The 27,536-nt window shown below is 47.1% G+C and overlaps 1 protein-coding gene across 3 annotated transcripts; it reads left to right on the forward strand.

Moving 5' to 3' along the window:
- Positions 1-32: 32 nt before the first annotated feature.
- LOC105702860 lies at positions 33-27,536 on the forward strand. Of its 3 annotated transcripts, XM_012430772.2 has the most exons (15): positions 33-321; positions 8,954-9,154; positions 9,246-9,393; positions 9,463-9,757; positions 9,846-10,184; positions 10,652-10,824; positions 11,042-11,181; positions 12,513-12,599; positions 13,694-13,903; positions 14,325-18,170; positions 18,842-18,949; positions 20,207-20,317; positions 22,214-22,318; positions 23,425-23,634; positions 24,069-27,536. In XM_012430772.2, the coding sequence occupies exons 2-15, from the start codon at positions 8,969-8,971 to the stop codon at positions 24,246-24,248; spliced, it is 6,138 nt and encodes a 2,045-aa protein (XP_012286195.1). In that variant the 5' UTR covers positions 33-321; positions 8,954-8,968; the 3' UTR covers positions 24,249-27,536. The 3 variants fall into 3 exon arrangements, with proteins under 3 accessions (XP_012286195.1, XP_012286197.1, XP_012286196.1); XM_012430774.2 differs by lacking the exon at positions 22,214-22,318 and having other exon boundaries at positions 34-321; XM_012430773.2 differs by lacking the exon at positions 12,513-12,599 and having other exon boundaries at positions 34-321.

Genomic DNA, 27,536 nt, shown 5'->3' on the forward strand with positions numbered 1-27,536 from the left:
TCGCTTGCCTTGAACCGACGCAAGTCGAGACCGATTCCCCGATTCGTCATCGAGTATCGCCGAGCGTGCCCCTCCCGGTTCGCTCGCGCTAGTTGTGCTAGTTCGGTACGCGAGACACGTTCGTGCGCGTTTACGGAGAGGTTTACGTGCCCTGCCCAGTTGTCCAGGAGCTCTGGAGAAGACTCGAAAGGAATTGACGGATTGCGAGTTCCGAAGCGCGTCGACTGCCACAACCAAGGGGAGCGGGAGAGCGAGAGAGAAAGAAAGCGACGCAACGGCGGCGTTCGTGCCGTTTAATGGATTTCGCCTCTACGTCCTAAGGTGAGAGTTCGAGTCGCGTTTACCACGCTTTCCTTTATCTGGGTCTGGCCCTTCCCGGCCAGAATGTCTCGCATTAACGGGATTAAGGTCGCGGCGGCTGCGACGCGCCCGAAGAGTGGCTTCGCTTTTCCGCGTCGACACCTTTCCGCCCGCAGTGGGGTTAGGAAGCGTCTCCGTGGCATTAGCCCGAGATCGCGCAGATGTCATTCCGATCCGCCGCCTCGAGTACGTCGATGTCGAAAGACCGGGCTTCTGGGTACACCTTGAGCCATAATGGTATTTCTTTGGCTTGAATGTACCCTACGTCGTTTATGGTCGGATCGACTTGTCTGGTACACTTCTCCTTTGCGGCTGAAAAAGTGTTTGTTTCTTAATTTAATTTGTTTACCTTCTTGGTGTAGATACACAGAGACACTTCCAGGGTGGGAGGAAAGGGTCGACTGCACGCGTTGACTAAGGTACCCTGCATTGACCCAGAAAGCATTTACGTCTAGTAGGAGTCTGGCAGATTTGCAAGAATTACTGAGTTAGGGATGAAACATTTATCCGCTGCTTCGAAACTTTTGTACCGTCGATAACGTCTTTGATGTCGGACCGGAGGTGTAGAGCTACCCTACGTGTGCCTATGCGTTAGAAGACGTTTCATCGGATACGATTGTTAGCAGTTTACCTTAGGACCGTCGTCAGTGGTGAACAGTTCGACTGCATCGAAGAAACACGATTCAGGGAACTATCCACTCGCTGGGAAATTTTAGACAAATTAGGTAGAGCGATGTAACCCAACCACGTTATTAAATCTGCCATTTCTAGTCGATCGGAAGGTCTTCTTAAATGTGTAAGCAACTGCCGCGTTATCGAGCGATCCGAGCTTCGCGTGCTGTCGAAAAGGCACGCATTGACGGTGGACTACTTTTTATATTGCTCGAATTCGTCGTTGTTTCCCCTGTAATTCGCTCGGATCGATTTCGCGTTACCACGAGAGACCGTCTGGTGCTCTCTCCGCTCTTTTATATTCCCTCAAGTGGGCATCGCTTGAAAGAGCCCACGAGAGAACGCCATGTCGCGGCTTGTGTCACCAGGGTGGAGGGAGGTCGGGGAAAAAAAAAAAGATCTGTAATTTAATCGGCGAACATGGGCTCGTCTCGCGTCCGACGGAACCGGAAGGAGTTCGATCCGACACGCGAAACGACGATTCACGATCGGAAATACAGCTTACATAATTCGTCCCTCGCGTGGATGTTCGACTCCCATAGAATTAATCACGTGAACGGAAAAGAATATAAAAGATAATGCGAAACGACGATTCGCTGCCATTATCTGTAGAAACGCGAAAAATAGGCGTGGATTCTTTAAGCGCGTTCTGTCACCGTCTCTAAAAAGACGTGACTTCAGCCAATCGACGAGTGAACGTCGGCGCGACGCAAAGCGATCCCTTTTTTTATTGCGAGCCAGCGATATGACATTGTTGCAGCAGGGTTGGGTAACTACGCGTTTTTCGAGGTTTTTGACGTATATTAGACCACGTGGTTTGCCTGTAGAAACTTGCAGAAAAGCAGTAAATTACGTTCTCGGAAATATACCGTGTATCGGCGGATGCCGAAGATCGACTATTTACGGCATCCGCTAGATCATAAACGTCTTTTAATACATGTTTTAAACACGTAAATAATTTCTAAGAATAGTACATTGATTAGGCGCCGGCTTTAAAATCCTGTTATCGGCTCTAAAAAGACGTGACTTCAGCCAGTCGACGAGTGAACGTCGGCGCGACGCAGAGCGATCCGTTTTTTTTTTGCGTGTCAGCTATATGACATTGTTGCAGTAGAGTGTGGTAATTACGCATTTTTCGACCTTTTCAACGTACATTCCGTAAACAAAGTAGTTTACCCATAAAAACTTGTAGAAAAGCAATAAATTACGTTTTCAATGCGGCGGATGCCGAAGATTGACGATACATGACATCCGCTAAATTATAAACGTCTTTTAGCACACGTTTAAACACGTAAATATTTTCTATGAATAGCAAATTGAATTTGGCGCTTGTGTTCAAAATTCTTTAGAATTTTACGCTTTCAAATATGGCGGATGCATGATATACGTATGCGCTAGGGTATAAATTATAAACGTCTTTTAGCGCACATGTAAACACGTAACAATTACTATTCGTGTAATTTGCATAACGTATGAAATTTGTTATGTAAAATACCTAGTAATTTGCTGCGAAAGAAACTATGTAAATTACCTCTGGTATTTTACTTACCCAATCCTGTAAAGCTTGCATGTCGCTGCCGATCCAGAGGGCGAGAAATCGGGGGTTTCGGAAAACCTAGATAGGGCCTTCGCGTCCAGCCCATAGGCGTCGACAAGCGCGAGGAGAAAGAAGCGCGCTATTGGTCCCCCGCATTGCGGCAGGGGGCGCGCCTTTGGCGCGAGCCGAAAACCTATTTGTCCCGCGACTGCAAATAGAAAAAAAGAAAGAAAGAAAGAAAGAGAGGGATAGGGAACGATCGGGACGTTGCAGCGATACGCGCGGGACGATATGTCGGTTTTAAAACTTAACACCTAACGCCGCGATGTATTCGGTTACTCGGTCGCGAGCCAAAGTGAGGTTAGGGCGACGTGAAAGTCTCCCCGCCTCGGCGACCGATTCCGAGAAATCACCGGGTCGAGCTTTTACCGACAGTTTCTCGCGGTTTCCTTCGCCTATTTCTCGAACGTTTGTTTTTCCCGGTTAATTAACGATCCCGCTGGGTTTCGCCATATTATTGCCGTCCCTCTCGAGGCGGGGTTGGGTGGGTACAATACGTCACGTAATTCACATGGTTTCCTACGTCTATATTACAATGTATAATACGTCCATAGTTTTCTACGCGAGCGTAAAGTACATTACGCCCTTTTATTTCTAGATAGGAGGAAAAAAGAAATGCAAATCCAATTTGAAATTTAATGCCAAACAGGGTTAACCCCTTAATTACGGCGGAGTAGGACGCGGAGATGTACTGCCTATACGTAGAGCTCGGCCTAATATTTTATATGAATACGATACTCATTTGTCGCTTTTAATACATGGGAATAAAGAGGGCCACTTTAGTGGTGCTTCGTTAAAAAAAAAAAAAATGGTCATCTGGAAGCCACTATAGGCCTGAGGGGTGGCTCACCTCTTAGCTTTTTTTTTTTTGAGATAATTATATTTTTCAATTCTCGTTATGAATAAGCTTTTCCAGGTGGATTGGTTAAAAAAATATTATGTTCTTGTGGGTGAAACTGCCAAATCGCCCCTTGACGTGCTTTACTTTGGATGGTGGTTTCACCCCCTTAAAGTGTTTAATGGCAGATAAGAAAAAATACGTGTCGCTTAGTTTTTAATCTACTATAACATATTATAAAAGATATCAAATCGGAGAGATCGATCTGGGATACCTTCCTTGCGTGCCGTAGTCGATGCGTCGCGGCGCTAAGGCCGACCTTTCGTCGCCTCCGCGAAGGTTATCCGGCGTGGAATTATCTGAAAACCGGGTACACACCCGGTCCGGGAGCGGTGCGCGACCGTGATACGATTACGCGGACACGCTCGAAAGAGGAGGCCGTGAGTCAGATCCTCCACCGTGTCTCGCTCTCTCGAGGTGGCTCGGCGTGAACGCAGCCGTTTACGTAATCGGGCGCCGTTCGGCGGTGACAATTGCGAGGATTGCGTGGAATCGGGTCACCCCCTCGATGGCACCGCCACCGGCATCGACTTCCGGGCTCGGACCGGAAACAGCGATCAGTAGGCACTCGGATCGACGCCGATCTCGAGGTCAATTCGCGAAATGATTCGAGACTGGAATCCCGGAAAACTTAGGACTAGTTTTCAAATAAATGTTCGTTTAATTCCAGGGATCAAGGGCGCCCCCCCAATGCCCTTAAAAAAGTGTCTTACTCGAATCGACTGATTTGAACCTTAAGGTGACTTTTCCCTATTTTTTTTTCTTTTTTTTTTCCCTTTAACCCATTTGCATCATTAGCATATATATGCGCTCAATTTTGCTGGCCACTATCATTCAGCCTGAAATTTGAGATGTGATAAGGACCCTTTTTTCATACTTCCTTATGATGCAAATGGGTTAAGGGTATTGGATAGAACTGTCCGAACTTTGATACATGATTCGTGAGCGACTAGGAATTATCCTGACACTTTAAAAATGTGGACTTTTGTAAGAAATTTCTTAACTGAATTCAGACCAGAACCAAAATGGCGTCGAGCTCTCACATTTCGATCGATGTAGAATTATTGAAGGCTCTAATATGAGAAACGAAAGTGTCAGGAGAATTGTACGATAATTCAGATCACTTTGGTCTCGGAGTTAAAATTTAGTTGGCACGGAAATCACAGATGGCCCAGGGGGTCACTCGGCAGTTAATTAAGGCCTCGAAAAGCACGAATCCAGAGGATTTCTCGAATTTTACTTCTTTTACCACGGTGGAGTATGCCATTTGGTACAATACCCAATATAATTCGACACAGCAGTCGATATAAAAACGAAACTCGGCAACGTAGGGTATTTGGAAAAATCTCTTTTACCCTACGTTGATATCTAGTTCCTCGGCGTGTTTCACCTTAACCTTGAAGCGCAGACTGGAGGGTATCGCGTCCCCGATCGGCCGGTCTATAGGACGATCATTTCCCGGTTTTGTATATCCTCGCGCTTCTGTGATTCTTTGTTAGCGTAAACGAGTATCTCTGAGGGCGTTTTAGCGATCTCGAAGAGAAACTTTTAGAAGGGTCACGTGAAATTGTCCAGCCAGCGTCCGCGGGAAGACGCGTCGCATCCCGAGGAGAGAAGAGGCTTAACGGCACTCGGGCCTAACGAGACGGTTTATTTCCAATCGGCAGAATGTCGTCACCGCTAAATCCAGACGTCCTTTCGAAGAGCTAACCTTACGGCCCGGTATATCCAACCGTACGGGGCATTACCGATAAATTGTTTTCGAAAACATTCGCCGACGTTTGGCCGCCATCGCCGGGGAATATCGAACGGAGGTTTACGATCCATTCGCCGGCGATTCGGGCGAGGAAATAGCTCCTGGAAACGGAGGCTAATCGAAAATCGCCCGTCGGGCCACTAGGTCCTCCCGTTTGCGAGAATTTTCTGCGTCCGTGGACAAGCGGCGCCCGCGTCTTCGCTTCCGGCAAACAACCGTTCCGGGTGTATCGGACCATGTACAACAATGTATCGCGCGAACGGAATCGCGTATACGGCGGCCGGTCTAATTCCCACCATCCCAAATCCAGATTTGTGCATCCAAAATAGGGTTAGGTAATTTCCCGATTTTTTTTTTTTCTGGTATCGAAATCGACGTGTTCAATTATGACAAGATTTTTTTAAATACCCATATTGTATCGGACCATGTACAACAATGTATCGTGCGAACGGAATCGCGTATACGGCGGCCGGTCTAATTCCCACCATCCCAAATCCCGATTTGTGCATCCAAAACAGGGTTGGGTAATTTCCCGTAATAAAATTAAAAATAAGTGTCTTACTCGAGTCGACTGAATTGAGGAGCGTTCCACTTATGCAAACGTAACTATAAGTGTATTTCCGTACAGGGAGAAGTAGACAGATTTTTTTGTAGTAAAATAATTAGATCCATTGTCATTGTCTTATAGTCAGTTATATATATAGTATTTCAGGAATAAAACGGAGTAGAAAACAGAAAAGTTGGTGTAGAGTAATTAAATCATATTAATAGTAGTAGATACTTCGATCGGGGGGGATCGCTCTGGAATGCATGCCCGGTACACTGGGAGACATCAATGCCCTCCCGTCCTGCACACGCGATGCCGTATCTGTAGGGGTGGCGTTCATGTCCGCCACTGTACATATACACCGCGGCCATTAATCATTCGCGAGCCGCGCCCGGGACTTTCGGCGATGAAAATATCGGTCATAAGAGCGGCTAGATTGGCGTCATTGGAGTCAATAGGGTCAGGGGGTTCCAATTTGGCCGGTCGAGTCGTCGAGGCTGGCCTTGCTCCTCCCGGCTGCGATTATATTCCAGGAACGGCGAATGATTTTCCGCGAGCCCCAAGCGCTGTGGGGGACCTTCCGGGGTCAGTGCCACGGCCGCTTCGCCTCGACCCACGCACTCGAGTTATTATCCTCCGTACTGCGAAAAAAAAAAAATTCTATACGAGCACTAGTGTATGTAAAATACCTAGGGGAGTAAATGCTCGTCGAGTCCATTTAGGCGACCACTTTGAGTCCACTCGACCACTACTTATTGTTAACTCACCGATGCGCCGGGAATACCTGTATGGTTGGGTGAGTAAAATACCCTAGGTAATTTACACATTTATGTATATTTTTTTATTTTAAGTAAATTACTAGGTATTTTACTTTCGAAATTTCATACGCGATGTGATTTACTCGAACGCGGGACCTTTGTGTTTCTGCGGTTTCTATTCCTGATGCGCTTGCAATTCAAAATTGAATGTTGAAGCCTAGATTTTTTCAATGGTTTGCTCATCCTTGCCATTATTCTTTATTTATTTATTTTTTTTGTAACTGAAAGGTTTAATAACACGTGATGTGTACTATGACCACTTTGAAAAAGTGAGGTTACAGTACCGACGTCTTTGTCGTGTACGTTATTAGGTATTTTACTTGGACTTTATGTAAAATACTTCTCTTAAGTATTTTACGTAAAAAACCTCGAATAACGCGTCACTGCACAATCCTGAATACCTGTAGGCTTGGTGAACGACCCTTCGCGGATACACCGCCGTGTAAACGCTGTGCACGCGTTATCCGCGCGGCTAGTTTTACGAGCGCAAATGGAGGTTAGGTGCTATTTCCTTGGCGAGTACCTCGGTATTCGTTTTCAGGCTTCTAGAGATTAAGGTGATATGAAAGGGTTTATATATATATAAACGTCGAAATATTTATAAAACTTTTCTCCAATCTAGATGCACCGAATCATTTGAAACTTCAACACCGGATTATGAAGGCCCTAAGGGAAGAACGCGATGCTCGTGAAATTTCACTTTTCTACCGAAAATTTCTATTCATTTCGGACAAGAACCAAAAGACTTTTTTTTCTTTCGAAAAAAAAAAAATGAAATTTCAATAGTAACAATCAATTTCTTAGGTACCGTTGAATGGAATCTTTCTTTCTCAGTCAAGCATATCGCTGATAAAAGTTTCGCTCTTGCTGAAGCAATAATTGCACCGACAGCCAAAATGCATATGCATCGAACGTAGATGTAGTCGTAGGGGTATTTTCTTTAGAAATAAATGCTTGTCAGACTAACAATTGAATTTGTAGCATCTGTCAAACGATATCGTCGTTTCTCTCCGATCTTATGGACGATGTACAATTTTTTGTAACTAATGAAGAATATTGTAGCCATGAATAGAATTTGTGAGGCCCTAATGAAGTGATGGTTTTTTTGGGGGGGTTAATTCCACCTAAGCGTTTCTTCTTGAATAAAAAAAAAATTTACCGGCTCATTTTCAAGTGGTTTACGTTTACCGAAGCAAGTGAAGGCGAAATGTTACGACTGATAATTATTTTTCTGCATGGGAGGAAAGAAAGAGGCGCCTGATATTAATCCCAACGATTGGGCGAGATTTAACGCGGAATATTTTCTATCCGATATCCGTAATGTTCGTCCGCTGATGAAACCTATATCGGAAGTTTGATCGATCTTTCTTGTTTGCGAGAGCTTGGTACATCCATCGGATCGTTTCGTGACGACTTCGGTTGCGTTGGGCGCCGGCTTTAGAACGGTATCTTTTGTAATCGACATTTCCATACCGATCCCGGTCACGTAATTTGTCCTACGTGGGTGTTCACACGTAGATCTGTGTGCGAAACCGTGGCGTGGAAGCTTTTGGTATGTAAATGTTTAGCCGAGGAGGTTGCATCGCTCTCGCGAAAGGATGAGGCGCATCTGGGCAAGATGGCGGACGTGAACCTTCTATTTTTAGTTGATAAATATCCATTGTACTTGGATAAACTCTGGGGGGTATCTCCTCGTTTCTGGACTGAGTGACAAAACGTCGACGAACCAGAGAAATATTTTGTTAATTCCAAAAATAACCATTCGATTCTAATAAAGTTGAATAAATTGGACGGAACATTTTTCTTTTTTTTTTTCTCGGATTTGTGACAATTTATTTGAGTTTATTTGAGCTAAATAATTATTCTTCGAATCAACGGGATATTTCTTTGGTGCTTGTCGGAGAAATATATATTTCTCATTGGTTTAATGAATTTTTATTTCTCGGGGTGGAGTAATTGTGTAATCGGAAACGAGAGAATGAACGCGAGTGGAGGGCCTTTGATTTCATATGATGAACAATGAGGTTCGGTAACAAGTGACGAGTTCGACCTTAAAATTGGGAGAATGCGTTTTCCAACGATTTCCAGCCGATTTTCAGTATTAAAATCCATGATTTCCTGAGTGAAATTGTCCCTCGACGCGAATACCAGGAAACTCGGTAAAAGTTTTGCGCGAAATATATTAAAAGGCCCACCGAACGCTTATCGCCAAAATTCGGCACATCAGTTCGAGAAATATTTATTTCTTAATAAATAGAATTATAGTAAACGCTGGCTCGGTGGTATTTTTTTTTTTTTTTTTCAGGCAGCGGGCCTCGCCATGCCGGAGGAACAGGAACACAGCCAGGGCCAGGACCAGGAACAGGAACGGAAGGTGGTGGTCACGGTCGCTGAAAATGGAACCGGCACCGGAGGCTCGCCCAACAAGAGCCCGGTCGCAAAAGGAAAAACGGCCCTCGTCAAGATTACCTTGCTCGATGGCACCGTCAAAGACTTCACCATCGACGTAAGCGTGTCCGTCGGTTCATCTCAATAGGAGGACATTTAGTAAACAAATTCTTTAGGAGCAATAGTCTACCTCGGTTCCCTTCTTGCAGAGGAAGGCGAAGGGCCAGGAGCTCCTCGACAAGATATGCCAGAGTATGAACCTGCTGGAGAAGGACTACTTTGGGCTCATCTACGAGGACAGGCACGACTCGAGGAACTGGCTCGACCTGGACAAGAGGATCGCGAAATTCGTTAAAAGTACGATGACCCGCTTGGGTGAGTCTCGGGTGGAGATATTCGTTAAACCGTCCTTTATCTCTCTTTCAGACGAGCCTTGGAAGTTCAACTTCGAAGTGAAGTTCTATCCCCCGGATCCGGCCCAGCTTCAAGAGGACATTACTCGCTATCAGCTTTGCCTGCAAATTCGAAACGACATAATTACTGGCCGTTTGCCGTGCTCGTTCGTGACTCATGCACTGCTGGGGTCTTATCTAGTCCAGTCGGAAGTCGGGGACTACGATCCCGAGGAACATGGCAAGACCTATCTCAAGGATTTCAAATTCGCTCCCGATCAGACCCCCGAGCTCGTGGAGAAGGTCATGGATCTCCACAAGACCCACAAGTAAGGCTCGTTTGGCTTAGCGAAAGTACTCGTATAATGTCTACGTGGGTTTTCGGTGCTCTTCACAAGGAGATGATTACTTTTTCAGAGGCCAGACCCCGGCGGAGGCGGAACTCCACTACCTAGAGAACGCGAAAAAGCTGGCGATGTACGGCGTCGACTTCCATCCGGCCAAGGATTCGGAAGGCGTCGACATTATGTTGGGCGTGTGCTCCTCGGGTCTCCTGGTGTACAGGGACCGGCTGAGGATGAACCGCTTCGCTTGGCCGAAGATCTTGAAGATCTCCTATAAGAGGCACAACTTTTATATCAAGATCAGACCGGGCGAGTTCGAGCAATTCGAGTCGACCATCGGCTTCAAGCTGGCCAACCACAGAGCCGCCAAGAAGCTGTGGAAGGTCTGCGTCGAGCATCACACTTTCTTCAGGTACCGAGAGATTGGATCTCTAGTCTTAAGGTCTTACGAATGTGTCCCCATCGAAACGTCAAGATATTTATAAAACTTTTCTCCAAACTAGGTGCACCGAATAATTTGAAACTTCAACACGTGATGGTGGAGGTCCCGATGAAGGTCTTGAAACTCGCGAAATTTGAATTAAAAAAAAAAAAGTATCCCGAACAAGAACCAAAGAAAGGAATTCTTTTCGATAATTGAAATTTCGTGAGTTTCGAGACCTTCACTGGGACTTCCATAATCGCGTGTTAGATTATTCGGTGCACTCAGCTTGCAGAAAGATTTTGTAAGTATTTTCACGTTTTGATACATACATATGAGGAGTAATCCTTTTGTTATCACCTTAACTCGCGGGAGAAGGGTCCTGCTGCCCTCGGATTTCTCGCCCTGGTGATTTAATTATGTCACTAATCGTATCGTCGTTTCCCGTTGACCCCCAGGCTCAAGAGTCCGGAGCCGGTGAAGAAAGTCGGCCTGCTTCCGCCTCTGGGATCGCGTTTCCGGTATTCCGGCAGAACGCACTACGAGACGAAGAAGATACCGATCGACCGGCAACCGCCTCAGTTCGAGAGGTCTCTCAGTGGCCGGCGACTCACGTCCCGAAGCATGGACGGTAAAAATGCGTTCCCTGTTTTATATGCCTTAGTGCGATAATTGGGGGGTACTCGTGTTTTACTAGTAAGTTGCGCAAAAATCAGGCGGGACGATAATGTACGGGATCGCGTTCGCCAAACTGAAAGTGACGACACCACAAGTGCCTTATCGAGTCTTCGACAGTGCGATGCTTCTCTGCTATACAATGGAATTAAAATCAGCGCCTTTCTGTGCAGCTCTAGGTGGTCCTAGACCAGTCGAGTCCTACGGCTCCGAGCCCAACAAGAGGCACACGTTCAGCTACGAGCCGGAGATCATCTCCAACATGGAGCACATCGACCAACGACCAAGTCCCATCAAAAAGCAAAAGGAAAAGGTGAGAGAGCGGCTTGCCTCCTGGTCCATCTCACGGAGGTGCAGCCCGAAGTGCATGAGTTTCTCTCGAGCTGCATCACGAAAATACCCACTCGAGGTGGTCGTGACGATCCTCGGGTTTCCGCGTCCTTGCGTGGCCCCCGGGCCGCGTAACGATTCGCGAGTTTCTTTATTATTTCATATTTTTTTCTACAGACCCGTTGTTTGCCAGGGAATCGTTCAATACGTAGATTTAAGATACGGGGCCGGTTATTTTGTCTTTCTTTTCGGTACTTGTGCCTCGTCCCGTGTTAACGCGTAAGCGAGAGGACTAACTCGTCCGTGTTGCTTTTATGTGTCCGTGTCTAATCGGTTTTAACTTTTAACAATTGCCTTGGAGCGATCACCTCTGATGGAGGCGATTCGGCTGTAACTCGTTCACATTGCTTGCGAACAGTAATTCGAGTGTCACTAACGTGCCTTTCGTTTTCTATTTTATTTATTTATTTATTGAGTCTTATTGCTTGGGAGATGTAAAGCAGGCACGCTCGTAGGAATCTAGTCGGTGTATGATTTCGTTTTCGGGGAGAGATACGCCAAGTGAACGACTCGGTTTCGATTAAAAGGTCGGGCCCCGTTTCTGATGTCTGTTTGCACTGATTGCGTTACACGATATGCCTGCTTTTTTAGGGAGACACCGTGTTTCACTCGGTGTCGGATTAGAGAGTGCTTCTTAGACGGTGTATCTCTTCTTCTTTTTCGAGTTGGATCCAAGTGCTCGGTGGCGAGATAGCTCGGCCCTAAAGTTACCACGGCACGGTGTTTACGGAAACCCATAGATACGTATCGTAGACGTCATAGAGTTAGACGCAACCAAGGTGTGCACCGATCAGCGACTTTTGTTGACCTCGTCGACTCGTCGATCGCGAAATAATCGAAGACGAGTCTCACGGATCCTAAAGTCAGGTCGTTTAGAGAAATAGCTCACTGGCTCGTTAGTACGTGAATTTGGTTCCTGGGTTTCGTTGCGCTCGAGATTGCTCGTAGATTTATTTAATAGACAATCCACTTATATCCTCGTACAGCTCGAGAACGAGTTCCCGGTTGGTCGGATGATTTTTGACAATTATTTGTAGCCGTCCAAACGGACTCGTTTAATTTTTCCCGTTTTTTATTTTCATCTTTTCTACTCGTAATTTATACTTTCCGTTCCGTTTAGTAGCTAGATTTGTTCGGGACTTACTTCCCCTCTTCTTTTTTTTCTCTCTTTCCTTTTTGTCGTTTTTCTATCGTTCGCCGGATTCGACCCGTAGAGCTCTGGCGAGGAAAATTAATCGTAACTAACACCGATAGCTGACACGAAAAACAAGCGCTGGAACGACATCCGCTAGCAGTACCAGTAGCCTGGAAGGAGAGTACGACGCCGATCGTGGCAAAAAGGTACAGAAGAATTCACACAGTCGTGTCGTGTTTTCAAAGTGCCTTGACAGTGCCTTGAAGTTGTCTTGTAATTCGCTGTGTCCCGCTGCACTAATCAGTAGATAGTACCGCGAGCGATTAGCTTTTTCGACCGCTCTCTGGTCTCTTCTGTTCACCTTTTCCCTCTTTCCTCCATCCTCGCCGGTTGCATGCTCTCTGGCGTTTCGATGGTTACCTCGTGATTGCTTGTCTCGTTCGAATTTTTGCTACGACTTTTGGAAACGATGACGGACGAGCGGAGAAAAGAAAAGGAAAGCCTGAAGTACTTGGTATGATTGTGCCTATTGGGTGTCACCGGTTCATCCTGTTAAATGATACAGAAGAAGAAGAAAAAAAATAGCAAGATAATATCGAAACGTCGAGACTGCTGGCTAGGGGCATTTTTGCTTGATTAGTATCCCCCTCTCCCCCCTGTTGTTTGTATACAATGACATCAGAAATGTGTTTGTCTTACCGTCCCCAAGAGATGGCCGTGAGGGATGACGCAGGGGATTGGCTTTTACCGGCTTGAGAAATTCACGTATAGGGAAGAGCGGTCGTTCGACGTTTCAACCTTGCCCTCAGCGTTTCCTTTTGATTTATCTCTTGCTTTTTATCGGTTACCGCGGATATTTACCCACGGTACGAAGGTAACGGTACGGTAGGTACAGGCAACTCGGATGAGAGTGGCTCGGTGAACGGGCAGAGGTAAGCCAACGAGCCGAGCAAAGGAAGGGCCGGGGACGCGCGAGTTCCACTTTCCTCGGTTCGGTTTCTGGAACGTTTTTTCCGGATTCTGGAACCGATGAAATGTGCTCCCGAGTTCTGGAACCGGTGAAATTTTACCCTCGAATTACGATATTAGCTAAATTCAGTTCCGGGTTTTGAAAATAGCGAAATTCGTTACCAAGTCCCGGTACCAGCGAAATTTCACTCCCGAGTTCTGGAACCGGCGAAATTCGTTCCCAGGTTCCGGAACCAGCGAAATTTGCTCCTGGTTCCCCTTTGACACCTGCCTCGTTCTCCGTCTCCTCTTTCCGACTTGTGGTCGATTTGTCGTGTCGATTTACTTATAGAAACCGTCGAAACCTGTCGGCGGGATCGCGGTCCTACCGCCCGGCGGTCTCACCAAGAGGAAGGACGAGAACGAGAAGGAGAATCGGCTGGAGCTGAGCAACGCCGACCCCGGCTCCGAGAAGGAGCACTCCGGTAAACGGGATGTAGAGCCTAAGAGCAAGGACAAGGAGAGCCCCGAGAAACGGGAGAAGGACAAGGACAAGTCCAAGGTAAGGACCGGCGCGATGCACCTAGAGAGGAAACCCCGCCTGCGGAATGGCTCGCTCCTCCACCTCGGACCTGCCTGCGAAGTGTCCTTCCTGAAGGCTGGGGAAAATGTCTGGCTCCTAGAGATCATTAATTTCTCTCTTTATTTCCACCTTTTTTTTTTCTCTTGATATCATTTCGTTTCTTTGAGACGTTGGCGTAAAGTGTGAGCCCCAACGCAGCAGCGGGCAAAATATTTACCGCCTGGTCAAACTCCAAAACCTTGAAACGTTGGTTAAAAAAAAAAAAATAATAATAATAATAAAAAAATAGGTTTTGAAATTTGACTCCAATAAATGAGAGGAAAACAACGTGGCGGCTATTTTGCCCGTTACTGTACTTTGTGTTTTTTTCTTGCATGTGTCCTTGTTTACCGTGAAAAAGAGTCCGGTCGGTGGCTTCCTGTTCGGCAAGCGGGACAAGGACTCGAAGCGGCAGAAACAGAGGAAGAGCAAGGACCAGGACGAGTCCTCGGGAGGCCGGAAGAGCGAGGAGGCAGTTGGTATCCCGCTGACGGAGAAGCTCGCCTCGAGCCCGGAAGACCCGTCTAAGGTGGAGAAGGGACGCGAACCGGAGACGAAGAAGATGGCAGGGTACACGAAGCCCTACGACTACGAGGAAACCGAGCAGTCGGCCCCGAAGAAACCCGTCACCCAGCATGGGTTCTCCTACGAGGATGGCCCGGCATCCGCGGGGGCGACGACAGGGAGGATATCCCCGGCGGGTTCCCCGACCGGGAAGAAGGCGACGGGGTTGGCCTTCAACTACGCCCCAGGGGAGGAGAAGAAATTAGTGGAGTCCGCGGAAAAGCGCAAAGCGAAGGACCCCTCCGGTAAGCCGACCGGCCTCAGGACCCCTGGGATCGACTACGTGGAGTCTGCAGCCTTGAAGGAGAAGCAGAAGGCTACCGCTGGTGCAGCTGCTCCCCCGGCTCCTGCAGCTCCTCCGGTTGCACCTGTCGCTGCTCCTCCGCCACCTCCTCAGAGTAAAAAACCGGAATCGCTCGCCGTTCTCGCCAGCGCCGCGGCACCGATTAGTGTCGTCGGTGGCCACGCTGGCGCTAACGTAGCTGGTGGCGCTGTCGTTGCTGGTGTCGCTGGGAAGGAGGAAGCCGAGCCCTTCCGCGTTCTGCCGCTGCCGGATGGCTGCAAGATAATCGCAGGGGCTATCTACTCGAAGGAGGGTAAACTCCTAGAGCAGAGTAGCTTGGGTCCGGACGGAGCCCTTATAGTGGGTGGGAAAGTCTGCGGTAAAGAGGGGCATCCGATGAAGAAGGCGGAGTTTGGTCCACATGGCGTGCACGTCAGTGAAGGGATCATCACTGGGAAGGATGGGAAACCGTGGAACCAGGACTCCCTGGGGACGGAGGGTCTTTCTATAAGGAATGGAGTGATCTTGGGTTCGACGGGACAGCCGCTGAATGATAGGTTCCTGGGCGTGGAACGAGCCTTGGTGAAGGAGGGCAAGGTGGTCGGAAAGAACGGAAAGCCGCTCTCCATGGAGAGGCTGGGCGCGGATGGAACCTTCTTGAAGGAGGGTCTGATATTTGTGAACGGTCGACCTCTGACTCGCGTCGATCCCGGCGAGCTCCATGGAAAGGATGGGTACATCGTCGGCGGACTCGTCTGCGACGACGACGGCAGACCGGCTAGTCGGATCTCCGTCCTGCCGGACTCCGTCTTCATCCTGGATGGTCTCATCCGTGCACCCGATGGAAAGCCCCTGTCCGGTGGAAGCCTGGGCCCTGATGGGAACTACATCCTGGACGGGAAGGTGCATTCCGGGAAGGACGGCAAGCCCCTCAGGAGCGAAGCCTTCGGCTCCGATGGGTGCGTCATCAAGGATAGCCTCGTGCTAGGGAAGGACTCGAAACCTCTGACGAGGGGCTCCCTCCTGCCCTTGGGAGTCCACTCTAAGGACGGCAAGATCCTCGGAAAGGACGGCAAGCCTCTGAGACACGCCTTCTACAAAACAGACGGCAGCTTCGTCAAAGACGGCATCGTCTACGGGAGGGACGGTAGACCGCTCAACCGCATCCCCAGAATCGCAGACGGCGCGTTCCTGAAGGACGGCGTCTTCTTCGCGGAGGGCGGGAAGAAGCCGCTTCATCAGGGTCTCTTCAGGCCGGACGATACCGTCGTCAGGGACGGCATGGTCGGCGAGCGTGTCGAGGGTCCTGTCCTGACCGTTGGCTACCTCGGACCTGACGGTCTCCAGATCAAGGACGGCTTGGTCCTGGGGAGAGATGGCAAGCACGTCAAGCAGGAGACCTTCGACTCCAACGGCGCTTCTATCAAGAAGGGTGTAGTCTGCAACAAGAACGGGAAACCCATGCACCGGGACTCCCTGGTACCGGAAGGGGTCTCCATCCGGGAGGGCATGGTGCACGGTAAGGACGGCAAGCCCCTGAGGTTCGCGTTCTTCAGGCCTGACGGCAGCTACGTCAAGGATGGAAAAGTTCTCGGAGGAGATGGGAAACCGATGACCCTGGCCCCGGCTCTTCCCAAGGACTGCTTCGTAGCGAACGGCGTGATATATGACCGCCATGGCACACCCTTGGACAGGGAGCCCTTCGGGTCCGATGGGTCCTACGTGGCTCGAGGTCTGGTCCACGACGCCGAGGGGAGGATCCTGAAGGACGGAGTCTTCGGTCCGGCAGGAAACAGGATAGAAAACGGCCTAGTCCTTGGTAGGGACGATCGACCCTTGACGAAGGAAGCCAGGGGACCCGACACTCTGGCCTTCAAAGATGGGAAGGTCGTCGACGAGGCTGGGAACCCACGGTGCCAGGGTGCCTTGGTTCCTGAAGGATGCTTCATTGGCAATGGGTTGGTCCGCGATGGGTCGGGACACCTTTTGAAGGAAGGAGCCTTCGCTCCTGACGGATCCTACATCAGGGACGGACTGGTGCACGGTTGGGGAGGCCAGCTTCTGAACGCCGGTACGCCTTTACCCCCGGGTGTATACCTTGAAGAGGGCCGACTTATTGGGAAAGATACCAGGCCCCTGGACCATGGTACCTTCAACCTTTGGGAGAATTCCGTCAAGGGTGGAGTCATCTTCGGCCGCGATGGCAAGCCGCTGAGGAATGGTGCCTTCGGTACCGAGGGGGCGCACATCAGGGACGGCTTGATCTATGGACCGGATGGAAAGCTGCTGACCGAGAAGAAGACGGGTATCACGGTGCTCTCCAACCTGTCGAACATTCGACAGGGCTTGGTCAGAGACAGGGACGGCAGACCGCTCGAGTCGGGCATCTTCGACGAGGATGGAAACGTCATCCGCGGCGGTAGGGTCTACGACCGACATGGGAAGCCGCTGAACGCGAAGCCTGCGAAAATCGGCGGCTACCAGGGTGGCTTCGTTCAGGATGGTCTGATCTACGATCGAGATGGTAGCCCTCTTACTCTAGGGACGTCGCACGAGTCGACCTCCGAGGGTGGATTTGTCCGCGCTGGGAGACTCTACGAAGCTGATGGACGACCGATGACGAGGGAAACCTTCGGCCCGGAGGGCGTCAAAGTCGCCGATGGTCTCGTCGTCGACAGGAAAACCGGGAAGCCCCTGGGATCCGGGCTCTTCGACGCCGAAGGGAATTTCGTCAAGGGCGGCCTCGTCCACGATAAGGCCACCGGGAAGCCGCTGGTCAAGTACTACACCGTCATCAAGATAACGTGCATTAAGAGAGGCCTGATCTGCGACGAACATGGGAAACCGATTGCTCAGGGTCCCTTCGGCGCGGATGGCAGCTTCGTCCAGAATGGCAGGATACACGACGCAACCGGGAATCCTCTTAACGGGAAGACCATCGGGAAGGACGGGAACTTCGTCCAGGACGGCTTGGTCCACAATACGAAAGGGAATCTTGCCGATGAGAAGACCTTCGACCTGGCCCTGATGAGTTCAACGAGCCTAGCTGGGTTCGCGTTGCGTCACCTCAGGACTTCAGGACTCGAAGAGCACGCCGAAGATGATGACGATGACGATCTCGACGAGTATGCCGAGGAAAGGGGCGAGGTCATCAAGGAGATTAAGGGGGTCGCTAAGATGAGGATCCCTGGGGTGAAGAGACCCGCGGGATCCCCGGCTACGCCGACTATCGTGAAGACCACCACGAAGAGGTCCGTCGTCAAGGACGGCGAGGGGCTCAGGGGTAACGTCGAGGAGAAGATCGAGGACCTCACTCCTGGAGGCACTGGGAACGTCACCGTCAACACTCAGGTCAACAAGGTGAAGACCAGGGAAATTATGGCGGAAAAGTTCTGGAGGCTTCTTCAGAACTGGGCCTGGCTGGGAACTTCATGGGGTGGATCCAGAACCTTTCGTTTCGTTATTCCGCCCTTACTGGGGAAGAACTTCCAGTACCCGAAAACGTTCTGGGCTACGCGTGAAGTTCCCATATGGCATTACCCTCTAACTTGCACCGACTAACATCGGATTAACAAACTGCGGGTCTGCGATTTCGAAAGTCTTACTAACAACGACTATCGGAAACAAAATTCACCGAGAAGACTAACCCTCCGCGTGACGACCGAAAATTTGACCATTCGAGACATTTTCGACCCTGAAGAGGCGCCTCGATAAATGACAGATATTTAATGATATTCTTTCGATTGGGCGACTTGCCTTGTATCGCACTCCCTTTTCTTTATTCTTATCAATCTTTTTTTATCTCTATTTTATTTATCGCCTCCTTGAGTCGCTCTGTAAAGAAACCCGCACGAGTAGTGCACGAGTTTTTTTTTTTTCTTTCGTTTTTGAGATAGTCGTGTTCATTTGTCGTTGTTTTTTGTTTTTTTTCCCCCTTTGGCTTTTGACGAATTCGGAGACGTGTCGCACGTCGATTGCATGCAGCTTGTCGTTCTTGTTACGAGAGTTGGTTACTTAGTAGTTGTATTTAGGCGGAGGCACCCGATGACAGTAGATCGCCCTACATGACAGCCACCGCTGTCACCACTCGAACAGCCACCATGCTCGAGGACCTGGAGAAGAACCAAAAGACGAGTCAGGTTTGTCCCCCATTATTATCCTTTAGTTACTGTACTTGTTTGCCAACTACTTACAATCATTTGTTCCTCTATTCGTTACCTTCTCACGAGAACTCTGTATTAACACATTCGCGACCGCTGACGTGAATTCACGTCCTTTCAAGTTCTATTCCCGGTTGCCGCTGACGTGAATTCACGTCATTTTAAATTCTATTCCTGATTGCCGTTGACGTGCATTCACGTCTTTTTCAAGTTCTACCCCCCGGTTGCCGCTGACGTGAATTCACGTCATTTTAAATTCTATTCCTGGTTGCCGCTGACGTGAATCACGTCCATCACGATACACGATACAAGTTTGCGGCAACCAGTATAAGAATTTTATTATTTTCGCCGGTACTTAGTATTTGAAACGGAGAAAATTTGCCGGTCGCGAATGTGTTAAGGTGTTATGAAAGTGCCGTCTCATATTTATGATAAAAAATACAAATATATAACTTTTTCTCCAAGCTGGGCGCACGGAAGAATTTGAAACTTTAACGGGTGATCATGCCGGTCCTAATGAAGGTCTTGAGACTCGGGAAATTTCATTTCTCGAAAAAAAGAAAAAAAATTGTATTCTAATGTACTCGAGTTGCTTGGTTCTAGTCTAGGGTAAATAAAAATATTTTTTTAGATTAGATTTAGAAGATCACTATTTTTTTTTTTCCTTGTGAAAAATGAAATTTCGTGACGATCTGAGTCTCTTTAATCTCACGTGCTGACGTTTCAAATGATTCGGTGCACCCACTTTGGAGCAAAGTTTTAATATTTTCACGTTTTATGTATGTAGAATGGCCCTTTCGTATCACCTTAAAGGGTGCAGCTGAAACGGGCGCGTGCAAGTGTTGGGATTTATTTTCTCGGTTTCGGGGGTCTAATTCAGCTGCACTCTGTGTAAGAATGCTTCAAGCTCCTTCGAAGTCCTTGCCAGGTTGACCTTGTCTTGATCGGCCTTGTCGAATGTGTATTGCTAAGGTAGATAAATAGTGACGAATGATTTCTAGTAGGGGGAAAGATTATTCTCGTTTGACTAAGCAGATCGTCCGAGAAACTTGAGATATATCTAAGCTTAATATTACTCGAATGAATTTTCTCGACGAGACGACTTTTAACGCAGAAACGGAGACTGCAATTTCCAAACGTTCGCATACATACAGATACATCTTAGGGTATTTAATTGGCACAGCTTGTTTGCAAATAGTGACTTCTCTTTTTTTTCGTTTTTTCCCCCAACCCCAGGTCGAAGAGAAGACGGTAGCCCACACGACGGCCACCAGTGCCACGAGGCAAGAGCAGAGAGTCGTCACCCAGGAGGTCAAGACCACCAGCCACATCCTCTCCGGGGAGCAGGTAATTTTATGGGCTGATTCGCTCAATTTGGAGAACCCGAAGTCACCCTGAAATCGCCCTCCAGCCTGACTGTATTTCCGTTGTGTCTTGTAAATATGTACGTTGTCTCGTCACGGCTAGATATACGAATACTTAACAAAAAGCCACTGATCTATATACTAACTGGATAGCTGATACCTATTTATTCCATATGGAGAGGACTTCGACGAATTCCAGGCACCCGAGCGCCAGCTACATTCGGGCGGCGGTACTAAATAAGTAACGCGTGCGCATGCGAAAAAGTTTAGAACCGTCAGTTCGCGAAAGAATACATTTAAGGTATAAAAGACAGAAGAGAATGCAATTTACGGGTAAAACGTAGGGCATACCGTAAAAAAGCTTCGACTAAAACAAAATGGTTATCTGTTTTTTCTCGTAAGTATTTTAATGTAAATATGGCAATTATTTCTTTTATTTTTTTCTTTCAGTAAATTAATTTGACATCTCTTATACTGTTTACGGTTGAATGACCCGTCGTTTTGACACATGAGGAAATACTACGACATTAGTTTATGTGCCCTTGACCAGAGGCGCTGTGATCGCCTCAAAACGTCACTCCGGTTTGTAGGATATCAGCTGTCCAGGTAGAATATAGATCAGTGCGAAAAGCGTGGGTTAACGAGGAAGTTAACGACTCGGCTAGAAGTGGGCCCTGGAAAGGGAAAAGAGCTTCGATAAAACGTAAGAAGCAAATAGAGGGAAATAAGGGGACATGTAAAGTTCACTTAACGATTCCTCCCCATGGTAACTCTTTAGCTGGGTAGAACGAAAGCCAAGGTGTTCACCTATCACTCGTAACACATTGCCGTACATTTTGGACGTTTTGGTGTTTATCGATAACTTTGTTAATACCGCCATTAGTCATACATCATCGGGCGACAGGTTAATCGGTTTATGTGTTATTAAAAAAGTTAATACCACCAGGCTAGACATGGGCAAGACACCTGGGACGTGGCTAGGCTGAGTTCCGACGATTATCATTAAATGTAAATAACTCGACGATGCACTCAAGACGTATTCTAGGGTCTTGACAAGGAGAGACCATTAACGCCTAAGTTTCTTGACAATCTGCTTGTGGAATCATTTGAAACTATAGTACGTGATCACAAGGGCTTTAAGGAAGAACGCGATGGTCGTGAAAATTCATTTTTCAAAAAAAATAAATTTTTTATTTATCCCAGACTTGAACCAAGATCATGTTTTTTTTTTTATACATATACAAAATTTCACGAGCGTTGCGTTCTTCCTTAGGACCTCCATAATCACGTGCTGAAGTTTCAAATGATTCCATGTACCCGGGTTGGAGATAAGATGTGTAAATATATTTCGACGCTTCGTTGTGTACAGAATGACCCTTAAGGTGACGTGAAAGTGGCGTCAATGAGTTCTCATTTGTGAAACTGCTCTCCAAACGGGGTGTACCGAATGCATTCGAACTTTAGAATATAAACCTGGAGGGTGTAAGTAAGGTCTGGAAACTCGAGAAATTTCAATGGTTTAAACATTTGTTCATAGACATGTAAAAAAAGAATTTGGTATAAAAAGTGAAATTTCATGAGTGTCGGGAGCTTCCTTATAGCCTCCATATTCATGTAGTGAAGTTTTAAGCGATTCGGCAGTCCCAGTTTGGAGGGAAGTTTCATGAACGATTTACTCCTCGGATGCCACTATCATATCCCCTAAAGGTGTCAATCACGAGTCATCGTCGAATCTCCGTGCCGTGTCTCGAGTAACTCGGCTTGCCACGTGTCCCTCTCGATGAGACGTCCCGTTGATTCGCTAATTAATTCATCTAGACTAGTTCCATTAGACTAGGAATATATTTGGTCGGCTTGGCTAACACGTTGCATGGCGTAGCTGTTCTCACGGCGGCTCAGTACATCCAGCTCTAGCAGCGGCGATTCGGGTACCCCGATAGACATCGACGACGAGCACCAGGCCTTCTACAATCAGTATTACCAGGTAATTAGCAGAGTTGCATCCCTAAGACCTTTAACGACGTACCCCGCCAGATGTTGGCACCGACCAAGACCACCCTTCTGTTAATCCTGGGATCTCAAGACTCTTCTCCGAGGCAGCATGACGTCTGAACGAAAGCATACGCACGTTCATTCATTAAAGTCAGTTTCATGGCTCTAGCCATTACCTTTCTTAACGTCTCTCCTTGGTCTCGTGTATACTTCTTGGGTATGTACATACATCTTTGCGTCCGACAGCATTAAGCGTCCAGTGCCGAAGTTTTCTAAAATGAGGCAACCCTTTTTTTTTATATTATTAAGGGGATGCGAAAGTCGCATCAAAGTTCTCGTCCACGAAGCTTTTCTCCAAACTGGGTGTACCGAATCGACTCAAACTTTACAATACAAATTTGGATGATACAAGGAAAGTCCTGACACTTGTGAAGTTTCAACTTTTACCCAAATTTGTTATATTGATATTTTTAAAATTTCTTATAAAAAAAAGAAATGAAATTTTATGAGTGTCAGGGCCTGCCTTATAGCCTTCACATTAAGGCTGTGAAGTTTGGAACGATTCGGTACACCTAGTTTGGAGGAAAGTTTCACGAACGATCGACCCCTCGGATGCCACTTTCACACCCCCTTAAACCGTGTTTATATTAAATTAAACCATTTAAATCATGTATATATTAAATCAAGGTAATCTAAGTTGCCGAAAGGTGGGGTACCCCCTCGTCTTTGAGAAGACAACCCTGTAGACCCTTTTGATAATCCAGGGTTATCGGATACGTCCAACTTCGGCACTCGACGTGGTGGACGGGTCTTCTTCGAGTACTCGACGGTGTTACATCTTCTGTGACTAACCGGTGAATGACTGTCGTGGCTCCTGTAACATGCATTGTGAGATTATCGGTGTTTTTGCGATGGCACGGTGTATGCGCACGTTTCTTGACGATTTAGGGTTCTGGAAGGTAAGGGTGACGATTCTCCTTGGGACTGTCCACCGGGTGAGGGAAGCTCGCCGGCTCTCCTGGGGGTTCCTTCAAGAAGGAGCTAGGAGGCCTTTGGATAAGGAATCCAACTCCTCTAAAAAGCGATTTACTTTTACAGGGAGACCCTGCGGGGATCGTGGCCACGGAAACCCACGTGTACACCGGAGATCCTGCCAGCAACGTGACGACCACAACCACGGTGCCGTTAGTAGCCACCGAGAGCAGAAAAGTCGCCCTGGAGAGCGAAGATGGGAATTACAGCGCCACTGGGGAGATCGTCAGCTCGCAGACCATCTCCAGCAAGACGAGGACCGTCGAGACTATCACGGTTGGGGACTCTCTTTTTGATTTAAGGGGATGCGAATGTGCCATCCCAAGGGTCGATCATTCGTGAAATTATTCTACAAACTGGGTATAACGAATCCTTCCAAAATTTACAACTTGAACATGGAGGCTACAAAGAAGGTCCTGACACACACGAAATTTCCCCCTTTTTTTTTACATAACATTTTCTACATAACTATGAAAAAAGATTTTTCTTTAATTGAAATTTCATGAGTGTCGGGACCTTCCTTGGGGTCTACATATTTACATTGTTAAGTTTGAATTGATTCGGTACACCCAGTTCGGAGAAAAGTTTCATTAACGAGACCTATTTGGCGCCACTTTCACGTCACCTTAATGAACGATATTGTGGCCGCAAGGAGAGATTTTGGGTACTCAAATGCCGGAGGAGTTTTTTCAACGGTTTTTATGTTTTAGTACAAGACGGAGAGGGACGGCATCGTGGAGACCAGGATGGAACAGAAAATCACGATACAGTCGGATGGAGACCCGATAGACCACGATAAGGCGCTAGCTGATGCTATCCAAGAAGCTACGGCGATGAACCCCGATATGAAGGTCGAGAAAATCGAGATCCAACAACAGGCCGAACAGTAAAGGGGTTCGTACTCGGACCAAGCATCGACAAGACACCCTGAAGAGAAACCTGAGCCTTTGTTTCACTTTCTAGCTCAACGGCAATCCTATTTAATTTAACCCGAGGATCAGTTATCACGAGTAAATAATTTTACGGCGCTTTGATATCAGACTCTGGTAATATATTTTCTTTGGTTTTATTTCATCGGATCTGGCCAAGCCTGATAGTATATTTATTTTTCTTAATTTCGGAAGTTACGCGGAGAAACCAGGGTGTCATGGCGGTCACGGTTCAGTCGGGAAATATTGTACGATCCCTCGTGCTTTGCTGGCCCTTCGCGTCTACGGGGTTACACCATTGGCAATTTGCGTATAAAAGTATTCCACTGGCATTTCCTCCGAGTTTCTTTATTTTTATTTTTTCAATGCTTCGCTAATATGGAACCCTCGAGTTTGCGTCGGGTCAGCTCGAGGTCCTTCTCGGACATTCGACGTGCATTTATTTACGAGTTTGCGGGATTTCTCTATCGACCGCGCGATGGGTCGGGAAATTTGAAAAATGGTCTTTCCCCTCGATACTATTATACCTAGCACTCGCTTGAAATATTCACGTTTCACATCTCTCTTTCTTTTTCTTTTTTTCATCTTCGATAAGTGCAATTCGATGCGGTCGGATAGAGTTCTTCGAGGTGATCTAGGGGAAGCGGGAGAAACGCGCCGCTTGGTGCAAGAAACGCGAAGAGGTATTGTACAGTTGTAAGTATAAGGCATAAGAAACGGGAGAGGTTGAGATATCGATCAACGGGCTTAAAAATTGCGCTTCAAACCCTGGACCATATTATCCGAGGCGAGGGGGGTCTTTCTTATTCCTTATTTTTCAACTGTGTAGAGCGTCCGCAGTCGTGACCTTCTGTCATAAGACAACTCGTTCGGCGATCCGGATTAATGGAACGATCGATACAGTCCAGAGACTGTTGAGTAAGTCGAAGAGATGTGATGGCGCGTGTCGTTTTTTTTTTAACGGGAATTCCTTGATTCTCTCGGGTCTTTTGAATACGGTAGCTTATACGTTACGACATATATGATTTGTCTGTATAGTATGAATTACGGATATCTATGACATAGGTAATTTGACTTTCTAAGCGAGATATACATTATGTACTGATTGATATATATATATATGTACGTGAAAGAGAGAAACAGGTGTCTGGATATGAATATTAATATATTAATTACCGATATATAGATATATATAAATATATAGATATATATATATATATATTAGGCAGCTCGATCAGCCGGAATCGTCACGCTTTCCCCAAGGTCGGATATGTTGCTTGCGAAACGAGAAAAACATTGAAATTCTTTGGTCGCACGTCATACACGGTGAGTCACCCTGGTGGTATTAATATCTGCATAGGGAGACCACGTTATCAAATGCGATGGACGCGTCGATGACCGGCATTAAACGCGATTCACGTGGAAATCAATTTGTTTGCCGTGACTCGCCGTGTAAGCGTCGATAAAGGCGAGATCTTTCCCGGCGAAACGTATCCGACTATTTTCGGTTAGCTTTTCCGACGTTCTTCCCCGCGATTTTTTTTTCCTCCTTTTTGGTCAGTATTTCAATGAGTATTTTTCGCGGCCATGCAATGGACTCGTCAGACGAGGTCATCCGCATTCCCTTTTGCGTTTCACTTTGGAAACTGTGTAGATTTCACCGATCCAGCTCTCTCTCTCTCTCTCTACCGATTACGATTAATCACATCTCAGCGTACTAATAAATCATATACATACATTATGGTATATCATACCAAGAGCAGCGATGCATTGGTCAGCGTATATGTCTAAATTTAGGAGTAGCTTGAGTAGTTCGACATAGCTGTGTGTCTAGCGATTTCCCATACGAGGTTTCGTTCTATCTAGATCCCTAAATTCTCCTTGCTTCTGACGAATACAGATCTCGGCCAGACTTATTCCTCCTAGGTAGACCTAGGAGGCATTTCATTATCACCGCCGATCGATTCCCGTTGGTACCGAGTATTAACGTCTAAGCGCTGATCCGTATTCGGATGATGGACCTAAGATTTTCCATGATTAACGTAAGCTTCAGCCGGAAGACTGATGGAGATTTTTCTACCAATTATCCTTTGAATAGTGGCTCTAATGCTGATAATCGAGGAACGAGGGAACTCGCGGACCATCGGATGTTCGATTGCCTAATCGATCGCGGACCTCTCTACATTGTACTCGTTGTAAACAGGCGTTTGTTTATGTCTTTTTTCATATTTTATACAGCAACGCGCCACGCGGTCAGCTATTTTCAATATTTTTCTCGCTTGTCCGCGATTTCCTAGGATTAACCGCGATCAGGGGAACTTCTTTCCCCAGACTCTTTCGTATCTATGTCGGTCGTTCGCTTCGAGAATCGCCATTGGGTAGCCTGGATCGAGGGATAGTTTTCGGAGATTATGTCGCAGCCTCGTAAACGTGGCCTTTTAATCCTTGCCTAGAATAAAATTGACTGAAAACCTCGTCTTTCTTGCGGCCCTTGCCCCGGTAATCTCTTCAGCGGCTGCGCTTCAATTTTCATTTCCACGGCCTCGTATTCGTTTCAAGGCTCTAGGCAGCTACGTTAATTTTCATCCCTTTTTCCATTCTGCCTGTAAAACGTAAATGACTTGTTTGAGCGAGTCGTCTATGATAATACGGTAATGGTAACGAACAACGCGAAATTTAATGTTTAATGATAGAATACCGTGTCGTGTCGTGTCTAACATTCCATTGCTTCGATTAACTAACATCGTGTACCATAAACGTACGCTTCACCGTCGAGCGATTATTATTTTTTTTTTTCTGTTTAAGTTTGCTGTACAATTATTGTTTATTTATCATCTCAGGGCAGCAAAATGCGCGCGGAGGATGTATCCTTCGGGAGGATTCTCTCACCTGTACATTAAAGAGTCCTTATTGAACGAAGAGAAAAGGATGAGATCTGCTTTCACAAAGATTGTAAAGTAACCGTGTTGCTGCCGCGCGTTAATGAACCTTTATCGCTTAACAATTCTTCGAGGAACCTTCAAGCGGCGTACAAATGTAGACGATAAGTTTGTATTTTTTAACACTTTCCTTTCTCTATTACCGATTAACGATGAAAAGTATGTTAACAGCGTATACTTAATATATTAATGGTATTTACTTTAAGATGCCCTTACCCCCGTCTTGCAAGACTAATCCCTAATTTTTGTACGAAAGTTTGATAATATTCCGTATATACACATAATATATGTATACATTCGTGTATGTTCA

Source organism: Orussus abietinus, unplaced genomic scaffold (genome assembly GCF_000612105.2).
Source record: "Orussus abietinus isolate OABI.00-Male unplaced genomic scaffold, Oabi_2.0 scaffold631, whole genome shotgun sequence".
Lineage (NCBI taxonomy): Eukaryota > Metazoa > Arthropoda > Insecta > Hymenoptera > Orussidae > Orussus > Orussus abietinus.